The following is a 12,561-nucleotide window of genomic DNA, read 5'->3' as shown; positions in this document are numbered from 1 at the left end:
GTACTTCTACCAAAACTCATCATTATAATATCAAATTATTTTCAGACACAATTATACGTTCAAGATTTTTCAATCACTTGCAAATAACATGTTTCTCCCTTACATGGAATACATATTTGATACAGAAAATATAATGAAATGATGACATCTCAAATCGGACGATTTCTTCCTCGAGTTTTGCACTTACCCCTTTGCTTGATTAGTTCTCAGGATATGCAGAAATTTATATTTCATTTGTATGGCAGTCAGTAGACGGAGCCGGAATTTCCGAGACAATTACACTATCGATTTCCATAATAACGCATTGCGTTTTAGCCTGGCAATAGCAAAGGCTGTGTCGGCGTTGTTTTTGATAGCTTCTCGCAGGTGAATTTATTTGGCCTCATGCTGTTTCTGTCAATTGTGTTGTATGAATCGCAGTCGTTCGACCCCTACCTTTGCGTACGTACCGACCATGAATTGTTGGCACAGCTCACGACATCGTAGAATGACGTTGCCCTAACTGCGTTGAATCATCGTTCGATAATAAAAATCCATCGAGTTGTCTTGTTTGTTTCGTCTCTTGTAACTACATTTTCATAAATATTAATTCGAATCATTGAGTCAATACACGTGTTCTCCAGCTGATAATTTATCTGGATTGATGACAATAGCGTGATTAACGTTTCGCTATCCGAGCATGTGTGATCTGAAGGATTTCAATAATTCATTATGCTGCTTCGATAAGGTTTCCAGTACCTCGTTGATGCCCCTAGCTTTAGACGAATTGAGGTTACTTCCGCATGTTTGGGTAAAAGTACGATGAAGCGTACGTAGCGCCATTTGTCATTCAACAACGTAAAACAATTCGTCCTGTTGGAAAATTGTGCGACCGTTTTTTTTTTTCTAATTATCGCGAATAAAAAAATTAAAAATGGGTCAGGTTTAAAAGGATGGAAATTTGGGTTCTAAGAGGGGGGGGGGGGGCTCTCTCAGTGTTTGTGTATCCAGTAACTGAAATAGAACAAAAAGAGGAAGCAATATAAAAATGAGTTGAATGCTCTTTCCTTCACTTTCCATCATGCATTGGATGTGATAATGATTATTATTTATTTTAGGAAACCAAGGTACCTGGGGAAATCGGAATTGAAAATACATGCAAGTTGAGGGGAACTTCTGTTTGACTAATATCACCTAGTTGGGCGTGTCTAAAATAGCTTCCGGCACTCGAAATGACAAATTCGGATTAAGTTTTAAAACCGGTCTGCTGATTCGTCCATAATATCTGGTTGCTCTTGAAACGTAGTAAGTGGGCATCTGTTAAAACAAAAAAGCAAACCATAACAATGAGAACCTTATTTTCTGCAGAAGAGAATTTACATCGAGCTGCTTTTTATAGATTACTTTTTTGCTATGGTTTTCAATGGTATTGATACACTGTATTGCAAGTTTGTACATCATTAAAATTTCAAATAAAAATGTAATTTATCAATAACACATAGGTGTCCATCTTTTCCATCCTGTCCGTTTTTCCAGACTTTCCCCCTACTAACATTCCCTCCCTTCCCCTGGTGACTGTAAAGACGTGGCCTGTGTCGTTATTGACTATTTAAAGCTCGATTCACCAAAACATGCACAATGAAAATGGTTTGCTACTCCGAAACGCCATCAGGTGTGTTCTTTGTGCAATTTCGTTCGTTCAGGTCAATGACGGAGAGCAACTACAAATTGTACATTAGGGGGCCAATGAATGTGTGAGAAAACATCGCCCTCAAAATTTCTAAAATTTACCCCATAAAAAATGTTCACCACCTCGAAAAAAAACCTTATGCAAAATATCAAAAGCAAATCGAGGTTTTTAAGAAGAATTTTTTATACCATTAGCTTCATTAGCTTCATAAAATATTTATTTTTCTTCATTGTAATCGGGAAGTGACAGAGGAAGTGTAATCGAAATTGGATAATTTTCGGGATACGACCGATTTTCTGTTTTTCAATATGCAACCCCATTTTTTTACGACATAACCCTACCTTCAGAACTCAGTCATTGACTGCTCTGCAATCGTAGAATTTTGCAACCTACAACGCCATTCTTCCATAGTCATTCTCGACGTCAGCTGGAATCCTTTTCCGTGACGGAATCATCTGCAATGACACGATAAAATGAACCGCCCCAAACATCTCAATCCCAGATGCGCACACGATGGCACACAGAGTCCGTAAATCAATCAACTCAGGCGGAAGGTTAGTGTTCGTTGTGGGTCTTTTGTTTTCGTGAATTTGTTGCTTCAATTATGGTGATTGCACTGCGAAAATTATACACATAAAGTCCATTTCTGTCCTCCGGAAGAGGGAAACTTGGAGGCTTGGAGGAAGTGTATGTTCATGTGTGTGTGTTCATTCCTTATATTGCGTTGTTGTGACTCGTAGTTTTTTTTTATCGCGAGTCCGTGCATCGCGAAAGTCGTTCATGGAGTTGAAAGTTCGGCAACCTAACTATAGAAAAAAACCATTGAAGCCCACTGCAAAGAACAGATTCGATCAAAGTGGCCCGCTTTAGTATACAGAGTGCAAAATTGAAACAGTTTCAACGTGGGCGATTATAGCCTAAACATTGCGTTTTAAGACGATATATTTATTACGAAAATCATCCTACAGGAAAAACCTATCGTGTTGAAGACTTGTTGTTGCTGATTCATGCAACGACATTTGTAGCTACGTTATCGCGAAAATTAATGAAATTTTTCCCTCGAAAGACAACGATGATTCATTCTCGCATAGATGCTGTGTTGTTCTGTATGTCATCATCGGTTGCTTAGATGGAACACTATGGAACGACGACAGCTGCTGCCACTGTATTATTCAGTGCAACTCTTTTGTCAAGTGGAAGAATTTCATCTGATGAGTAAATAACATTATCTGTTCCTCAACATTTGCTCGTTCCGCTTGGACGCTATTCGTATTCAGATAACGATCATAGCGCCATCATCATACAGGCTGTCAGTTTCGTCAGTGACGAAGACATAATCCGGTTGAACGATTTTTATTTAAATTGCAGAAGCACTTTCTAATCTATTTTATGTTATAGTTTATGAAACATTTTGTCCGTTCGTTTCATTCGTCCTAGATAACACAATGAAGCGCCGACAGTTCAATTAATTAACAGTGAGTGACCACAGGCGCGGCAAACATGGAGCATAACAAACGATTTTGCACCACAGACTAAACCAGAACATATGCCCGGCAGCCACGAGAGTGGTGAGGCGTGGGAAATGAAACCTAATACGAATCTATTAGTCTTCCATTTCACGAAACAGGATCGAAGAGGAATGTTCGATGTGGAATTCACGATTGTAGCCGTTGCGACTGTTATTACAATTCAAAATACCCAGTTAGTCCGATCCGATGTTTTTGTTCATGTTGGATGGGTGCAAGCAAGAGAACAAATTGCTTCCAATACGCACCGAAAACGGTCCGCTCTGTATGAGTGGCGTTCTGCAAGAGTATAGCTAGCAGCAGTGGTGACCACCGGGGTCAGCAGCGATCAATCGCGCGAGCAATTGATACCTTTGTTCTACCCTCACACAGAGTTTGTGGTGTACAACTAGCATCTCTCTACTATGACATTATGTGAATTTAATTTTTTGAGTCAATGTAGTGTTTGCAGGTTTTGTTACACATTTCTTCTTGGATGGCACAAACGTTCCCAGTGGAATTTTTGCCTTCTCAAAGTAGGTATTACGTGCGTCAATTTTATTTGTAGTACTTAGTTAAGATTTCTATACAGAATAATACGCCTTGAATGTATTCAGGAGTGGCTAGCTCTAGATTACGTGTGAGAAAAATTTCTTTGGCGAAAAAAAATGGAAAAAAATTGAAAAAAAAAGATTTTTTAAGCAACCCTAAAATGGAAATGATCACCCTAATGATAAAAATACGGGTCTAATGTTTTGGTGGATTGACACTATTTTCGTAACTCAAATAATCATTCAAGACACTTCTTCTTCTTGAATGGCGTTAACGTTCCCTATGGATCTTTTGCCGTCTCAACGTATGCATTAACTAGCGTCATTTATAATTACTTAGTTGAGATTTCTTAAGCCAAATAACACGCCTTGAATGAATTCCGAGAGGCAAGCTCTAGAATACGCGTGACCACAGCGCAAGTCGAAGGAAACTTCTCTGACGAAAAATCCCCCGGCCAGAACGGGAATCAAACCCGAACACCAGGCATGATAATGTGAGACGCTAACACTCAAGACACTTACATGTTGTTAAATTATATTGAGTTTATTGAGAAATTGATTTTCAAACACAATTCATAATAGAAAGTTCTATTCACTATTTTGACCCATTGTCACCGCCTCTAAGGGGTGAGATTGGGTCAACATTCATTTAATCGTAGTTCAGTGAAAATTATATATTATTATTAAACAATTCCTTGGACACTTACGAGTGTTCATCATTAAAGAACATTTCTACGTAATCAGACTTTTGCTTTACTCTAATTTACGATAGTTACTCAACAAAAAGTTCGAAAACTACCTTTTTTGATCCATTTCCACCCCCATCGACGAGTTTTCACGAAATCGGAAATCGGTTCATTCTATCCCGCGATAACACCACTTTTTTGCATCAGAAATCAAGTTTTCGTTTCACTTTACTGCCGTTCTACGCATAGTTGTCCCATGTTACTTTTTGACAATTTTAACTTTTCTTCATAAAACGATGTTTTTATTCTTTAACTTCTAGAAAAACACAAAGAAAAAGTTATTGTTTGTTCCCAGCTTTTGAAAAAAACAACATAAAGCTCAATTGTCCCATGTTGCTATTCTAGGCATAACTGTCCCACCATTAATTTTTAAGCCGTAACAAGATTGATTGATTCAAATGAGGGGATCTTTCCACATTTCATTAAACAATAGTTCTCTGCTTATAAAAAGCTTAGACAAATATGGTAGAACACTTTGAATGTGTTTTTCTCAGTTGCTGATTTTAGAACATGGGACAACTATGCGTAGAACGGCAGTATAGTATTCATGAGGTCGGCAGAAGCTGTTGCAGTGTTTGATTTTTGCAGAAATCCGTATTGGTTTGCGTTTATAAAGTTATTCTTGAGTAGAAATATTTTTATTTGTCTTTCTAAAATACTCAAAAAACTTTTGATGTAGCGAGAAAAATAGATATTGTTCTAAAGCATGTTATCAAAGTACAATCGCCAGATTTGAATAGAGGAATACCTTTTGCGATTTTTAACGTATTAGGACAAATACTATTTCTAAGCATTTGATTCACTAATTTAATCAATGCTTTTGTCACGAAATGTAACGTGCGGTAGAGAACTTCACTTATAATCCATCTTTTCCAACTGCTGCAGTACGGTTGAGATTGATGATGGTTTGTGCAACGTCTGATTCTTCAATTTTTGTGAAATTAAATACATTATTGTTGTCAATATTTTGAGTGAAATGTTGATTTGAGGTTGGTACATTGACAGGATCCTACGTTTATAAAATATTCATTGAAAATTTCGGCTATACGGTATGCAAATTCAATTTTAATATCATTTTCAGCAAACATTATTTCCTTATTTTGAATTTTGCTTGTTTTGTTGAATACGACTTCATTTATAATAGACCATAACTTTTAAGGATCTTCTTCACAACGATCAAACATAGAACTGTTTCTTATATTGTTTCTAAGCCTCATATATTGACTCTTCAATGGAGCATTAATGAGATCGGTTTTGAGCTGTTTAAGTACCTTATTCTTTATTTTTATACATTCAAAGAGCTCCCTATTTATGTAAGGTTGCAAAGGTGTCTTGGCTTGCGGTAATTGATAAGTATGCTTGTTACCATTCATTTTATTGTTACAAATGTTCTCAAAATATTCGCAGGAATTCACAAGTTCGAATTCTCTTTCAAACTCATTATTCATGAAATTTTCATATTTTGAGATATATTTATTAACCAATTTCCTTTGACTTGTAACATTGTTCTCAATAGAACAAATAATTGTATTATGATCAGATATGTGGTTTCCGGTTTCATTGAGAATTATTGTTATTCTATAGTTCATTTACATCTCTCTCATTAGACATCTCTTTCTTTTTTCTTTTCTCTTTTCATTTGGGATTGCACAAAAAAAAGTCCATACGACATCAATGGGGATGGAACCAAGGCCGGCTGGAATGCGAAGTTACTTTACACGACCACGCTATCCATATAGCTGCCAGCGCTTTTATAAAGGAGCGTGATAATATTACACCTCATCATAAAATGAAGTTGGAAGGTGTTTTCTAAGCCGATAAAGAAGAACATGAACGAGAATATATCTTTCTCTGTCTGGGCCGTGTATTTGGCAAACTATACGAGAAGCTTTCATTTAAATGTGTCTCCTGTTTCGTGTATTGGGGAGTAAAACATTTTATGTCATCTGTCAGCTCATTTGATATAATAAATCGGGATGCCAGAAAATGTGCTAAAAATTAACATTGAGTGTAGGCTTCACGAATTCCTTGCATTCTAGAAATTCGTTTCTCGTTAGTTGAGATGGAATGTTTTTTCCACCTTTTTAACTCATTAATCGTGTATCCTTCAAGTATTGTCCACCCATCAACTAGACTTTTAAGAACATTTTGCTCTTCACTATTTAAATATACATGAAGAATTCTAATAAAATCACTAAAATTAGAAGCAACTCAAGTGGCGGGTACACTGTCTTTTCCAACAGGGCCAATAAATGTTTGAAAGATTATTAACTAATATCTGGTAAAAAAAATCAACCATAGTTTAAGGCTTGAGTTTTAAATAAATCTCGTAGTACAACAGGAATTTATTACCAATATATTTTTATGCTCAAAAAACGGTACAAATTGATAAAAAGACGGGACACCCAAGAATAGTAAATTATATACAGACTCCATTATATATGATTCGTTTATGTACAATTTTGAACTCGAATATATAAAGTTAATTTTTGTTTTTGATTTGTGATTTTTTCAAATATGACTTATTTCAAATAAAAATGTAATATTTCAACGTTAAGGTCAAATTTAATTGGTTTATTATAAGTACAGTGGAGTAAAAATCGTGATTCTTGGAGATTTTAATTGAATTCTCACCAGGATTTATTGCAGCGAAATAACGAAAGATGAATTTTTGGCATGAAATAATAATACCGCCTTTAAACCCACTAGCCACTAGTTTTTCACTTTCAAAATGTTCAAATTTAAATCCACTTATTTAGATGTTTCACAACTATATCCTGTACCAAATTTTTGTTTATGCATATGTTTTTTGGTTTTTTGAATATAAAGGAAGACTTTAATGTTTGATTCATCCCATTAAAGTCAGGAAACACCTTTTTCACAAGAAAAAAATAATGCTACTCTTGCGTTTTAATCTTGCCGATGGCAATATCTGTGCTTGTGGCCAAGGTTACCATGACATCGAACACGTTGTTTGGTCGTGCGAGGAGTATCTTGTTGCCAGATCGAATTTAGAAAACTCTCTTCGGGCTAGAGGAAGGCAGCCCAATGTGCCGGTGAGAGATGTGTTGGCTCGGTTAGACCTTGATTACATGTCCCAAATATATGTCTTCCTAAAAGCTATCGATCTTAGTGTGTGATTGTTCTTATATCCTTATATTCTCCTTTTCCTTTTCCTTCGCGAGAAATCAAATCCCTTCTTACTAACAATAGAATAAGGTGAAATGTAAATACATATTAGATATAAGATAGGCTTAAGAATTGAGTATGATAAATGTGAGTGCGAATGTAAGTGTGAACATTATCAACATATCCTTATATCCCATCCTTTGTCACCCTTCTAAACTCGAGCAAACCGCGAGTAATCGGTTCTCTACTTCATTAACATTAGAATTAATAAAAAATGTTTATATATACTTGTAACTATGCAGATAGGAGTTTGGCTCCTTTAAACTTATGTAACTGAGCCTGTAAAAATAAACGATTTCATAAAACAAAAAAGAAAAAAATTAATTCATCCAGAATCTTTCAGGAGGTGATAGACGATCATATTTGATGAAAAAAAAAACTTTAACGAATATGTTCGAATTTCAACAATGACAGAACTATAGAACTTTTGTTTGTTTTCTCAAAATTAAAATTTACGCTACGGATGTTGATTCTGTTACTTCCGTTTGAAATATAAGCAAATTTAGTATGAGATATAGTAGTGAAAAATCTAAATTAGTGGATTTAAATTACATTTTGGAAGGGAAAAACTCAAAAGTTAGTAATTTTTAATGCGTTATTATTAATTTTATCCTAAAAATTCATATTAAACTTGGTTGTTATTATCAATTAAATTGAAGCCTTCTAACCGCTTTACAGTTTGTTTTTTGACACCTAACTTCTATCTTTCTTAATTTCGCTGCAATATTGATAGAAAAATTCAATTCTAACAAAATCATCAAAAATCAGGATTTTTCCCCACAGTACTTATAATACCCACTGAAATATCACCTTAACGTTGAAAGATTACATTTTTTCTTAAAATAAGTCATATTTCAAATATGAAAAACATTGTTTTTCAAACTCTATATAATCGAGTCCGACCTGTATGAACAGAAATTTATGATCTATACAACTAGAACACATTTTCGCACGACTTGCGGCTTGCTCAATCCAATGAATCTATGTCTGGAATCTAGAATCGATAAATATCGAGTGAGAACGCTTTATGGTAAAATTGTTTGTCTATTGTGTCCTTAGACTTTCATCGTTTTTGTACAGTTTTAATTGATATTTATGTTAAACTTTATATACAATCAATACAATAACCTAGTCCTTTTGGCTTGCGTTACTGAATTGTACTTCCTTCGCGTTTCTATCACATTTCCAAAAAAAAGACATTCATTACACATATTTCCGTGATGCTCTATGTCGATAAACTTCTTTGTTTGAGACGAGAAGTTTGAAAATAAGATTAAAAACAATTTATTTTATTCCCTTGTCCAACCACGCGCGCGCCTGGTTGTGTACAAAAATAATAAAGCAATCAACATTGTTCGTTTTAACGGTTCCATCTCCAGCGCTTCTACGGCATCCACGCAAGGAGGCGGCAACGCGTCTCACAATGTCTCCCGAGTGCTGCTCACATCTGCCCATTATACTAATTTCAACTGTCTCCATTCTGAGTACTCTCATGATGATGTGGTGCCACGGTGTAGAGTCACCTCCGTCACTGCCGCAGCCGCCACTAAGTCGTCTCGGTTTCGTAACCAAGAATGATTAATTCAACCATTTCTGAGAAGAAAATCAACCCACAACTACTACTCGGCTTGCGCACTTACTTCCTTCTTCCAACATTTCTCCAACCCCGGGGGGAGCGCGCGGACTTGTTGTTTTTTTTGCGCTTTGTCTCGATTGCCATTCATATTCCACTGCGTTGTGTGCTGCTCAGCCGGTTTAACTTGTTTATCATATGGTTCACGTCCGGGCGACTCGACTCGCCGTCAACAGATCCTAACGGCGTTGATGTTGTTCTTACAATACGCAACCGAAAGGAATCAATTTAGCCCTACCGCAGGTTATTTATTCTCGCGGTGCATTGATTGTTTGAATTGACCCACCTTTTTCCATTCGTTTCCATCAGTTGTCGTTTTTTTTTTTGTGAAAGGAAAAGTTGTGAATGAATCGAGAATATCGCCCACAAACATATTGAATATGTATTCCACCCTTCCTCATTCCAGCTATCCACAACTGGCACGGGAATGTTACGCACGGGCTCGCCCTGGACGTTGGCGATTTCGTCGAGATACTCGAAGAAACAACCCACTGGTTCAGGGGCACATGCCCGCGCAAGCCCCGCAAGGTGGGTCTCTTCCCCAAAACGTACATCCATCTGAAGGATTTAGCCCGGTTGGACCCGGTCGTGGCCGAGTGTACGCTGGTGCTCCGCGAATGGGCCGAAATATGGAAGAAACTGTTTGTGGTAAGTCGCGCATTAGGATTGTGGTGCTACACAGGAAGTGTAACCAGTTTTGGCACCTCCATTGTATGCTAATCGAGCCGGGGTGGGAGACGATATGATGATGGGCTCGGGTGGATGGCTCACTGGTTGATTGACTGATTGATTGATTGAACGTTTGTTATTCTTATAGGAGCGGGAAGAATACAAATTTACCTCGCTGCGGAAGGTGATGCTGGCGCTGCTGGAGAGTCGACGGGAGCTGCTGAGCGCCACTCTCACCCAGGACCAGACGTATGATCTGCAAATGAAAGTGATCTCTAAAATTGACTGGGGGAATCGGTAAGTAGCTACTCTATGTTATTTTAAGTATGAATCAATTCATCGGTACGTGATGTGCGTTGGAAGATATCATGGAAAACAATATGGTTGGATACATTTCTAATTTGCGCGCTTTTCGTTTGGAGAGCGTAGACAGTGAGAACGACAGTGACACAATGTTAGACAATGACGCACAACGCGATCCAGATAGAAAGTTTGCTTTGTTGGTCTCCACCCAAGCGGGGCTCAATGCGTTAATCATTGTAGGAATATTCAGAACCCCGATGGCGATCAGGTATACAAATTATGAAATCTAAGCAATCGCCTTCAGTTATGCAACCGCCGAAATATGAAAACAAAGATGTTGCCACAGACAAAACGATAGTTGTTGACTCATAAAAATGATACAGATTGTGATATGTTATGAACACATTTTTTACATAACCTAAAAACAAATGAGGTTTGGTGACAGCGATGTCCATAATGTCGGGTTTATACGTTGTCAGTTACTGGGTGCGAGTTAAACGTCAAACTTAAAACACGAAATTCCTTTATTTAACACTTATTCAACAATAATATACAGACGGGGTTTCTTAGCTAGTCGCAAATGAGTATGACTCGGAAATATGGAACTGAGAGTTATGTTGGCATAAATAGAATACAACCAAAATCGAAATAAAAGCCGAGACACAAAGCCCAGAAAAAAAACTAAAAGTGGGTTATATCTACGATATAACCGCAAGGTAGACGTAGAACTATCGCTGGGTTGGTAATCATCTGTTTGAAGCTGCATTCGAATTAATTTTCAATTAATAAATGAAAAAACTCTTTTGAACTCTTTTGAACACATTTCAGTCGGAACAAAAAGCCCTCCGACTTGCATGAATTTGAAATATCAATTTCTCCCCGCTCCATGAATTTGAAGTCTGTGTTGCCAGTCGGAACAAAAATACCTCCGACTTGCATGTATCTGCAATGCCAATTTCCCCACGCTCCATGGATTTGAAGTCTGTGTTGTAGAAACACATTTCAGTCGGAACAAAAATACCACCAACTTGCATGAATTTGCAATGCCGATTTTCTCCAGGCACCTTTTTTTTGAAATCTCTGTTAGGGATCACATTTCGGTGAGAGCAAAAGTTCCCCTTACTTTCTTGTGTTTGCAATGCCGATTTCTCCATCGCTGCTTGGTTTTGAAGTCTGTGTTAGGGAACATTTTTCGATGAGAACTAAAGTCCCCCTACTTTCATGTATTTGCAATGCCGATTTCCCCAAGGCTGCTTGGTTTTGATGGCAGTGTTGGGGAAACCGTAAATCGGGCCAATCAAAACGAGGCAGTTAGGGCTTTTAGATAAAGCTTAACATTTTACAGTTATTCAATTGTTCATCTGATGAAAAATAACATTTTATTAATTCCAAGTAGAAAGTAGAAGTAGAAATATTCCCAATCAATTGATGCAAACACCTTTCTGATCCAGTAAGAAATGTTCGAGTTATAAGCATTTGAAATCTTTCATGTCTTCCTGCATGTTCTGTGTTTAGGTTTTCATTTTACTCCCCATATATTCCGGTTAGACGTAGTCCCACGTCAAAATACGAGAGGAACGAGAGGAACGAAGAACGCTTTACCAGCCTTATCTGGAAAGGGTTAACCCAGACGTTGAGTGGGTCTCTTACCCACTAAAACCAAGCCCTCTATTCGTAGACCCATTCCTCTCGTCGCGACACATCTCCTTCACAATAGTACCGACATGACGTGCAGTCAACCCCGGTATCAACTTGTCAGTACCGGTATCAACTTGTACGTCCTTCTGCCGTATCCCATTCATGCTGCAGTTTGTCCATCGACTCCGCTCTCATGGTTTTTCGGATACATCCCTGCCCTGCGTTTGTAGCACTCGCTGTCTTCCGCCAGAATGATGCAGATGGGGAACATTCCGCCGATAACACACAGCTTCTGTAGAAATGATCCTATAAGCGCTAACAACTCGCATGGCCATGGATCGGAACGTGTTGTTCAACTTCCTTCGATCTCGGTGAGTTTCCAGAGCCGCCAACCATGCAGGTCCACCGTACCTAAGTATCGACGAAGATACGCCTGCCAAGAAGCGCCTCTTGCTGCTTGGACTATAAATATTTGGCTTTGGCGCCTTCCCGCATGCATAGTTGTATTTTAGCTGGTCGTCGATCATAACTCCGAGGTATTTCACTGCCCGCTTCGAAACGATGGTATGTTCTCCGATCGAGACTTCTGCCTGCAGCACTGCTTTGCGATTTCCGGAACCCGAACTGCCTTTTCGGCAATCCGTGATCACCCTCAGTG

The 12,561-nt window shown here is 37.8% G+C and overlaps 1 protein-coding gene across 4 annotated transcripts in view; it reads left to right on the top strand.

Moving 5' to 3' along the window:
• The window catches only part of LOC129762241 (dedicator of cytokinesis protein 3), a 148,584-nt gene that overhangs the window by 32,722 nt on the left and 103,301 nt on the right, over positions 1-12,561 (top strand). For all 4 annotated transcript variants that reach the window (XR_008740588.1, XM_055760314.1, XM_055760312.1 and 1 more), the window contains 2 exons: positions 9,700-9,941; positions 10,111-10,259. Coding sequence is in view for 3 of the 4 variants with exons in the window: in XM_055760314.1 (XP_055616289.1) it covers positions 9,700-9,941; positions 10,111-10,259 (391 nt within the window). In the remaining variant the exon portion in view is untranslated. The remainder of the gene's footprint in view (positions 1-9,699; positions 9,942-10,110; positions 10,260-12,561) is intronic.

The sequence above is a fragment of the Toxorhynchites rutilus genome, chromosome 1 (assembly GCF_029784135.1).
Source record: "Toxorhynchites rutilus septentrionalis strain SRP chromosome 1, ASM2978413v1, whole genome shotgun sequence".
Taxonomy (NCBI): Eukaryota; Metazoa; Arthropoda; class Insecta; order Diptera; family Culicidae; genus Toxorhynchites; species Toxorhynchites rutilus.
This window is presented reverse-complemented; position numbering and strand designations above follow the sequence as displayed.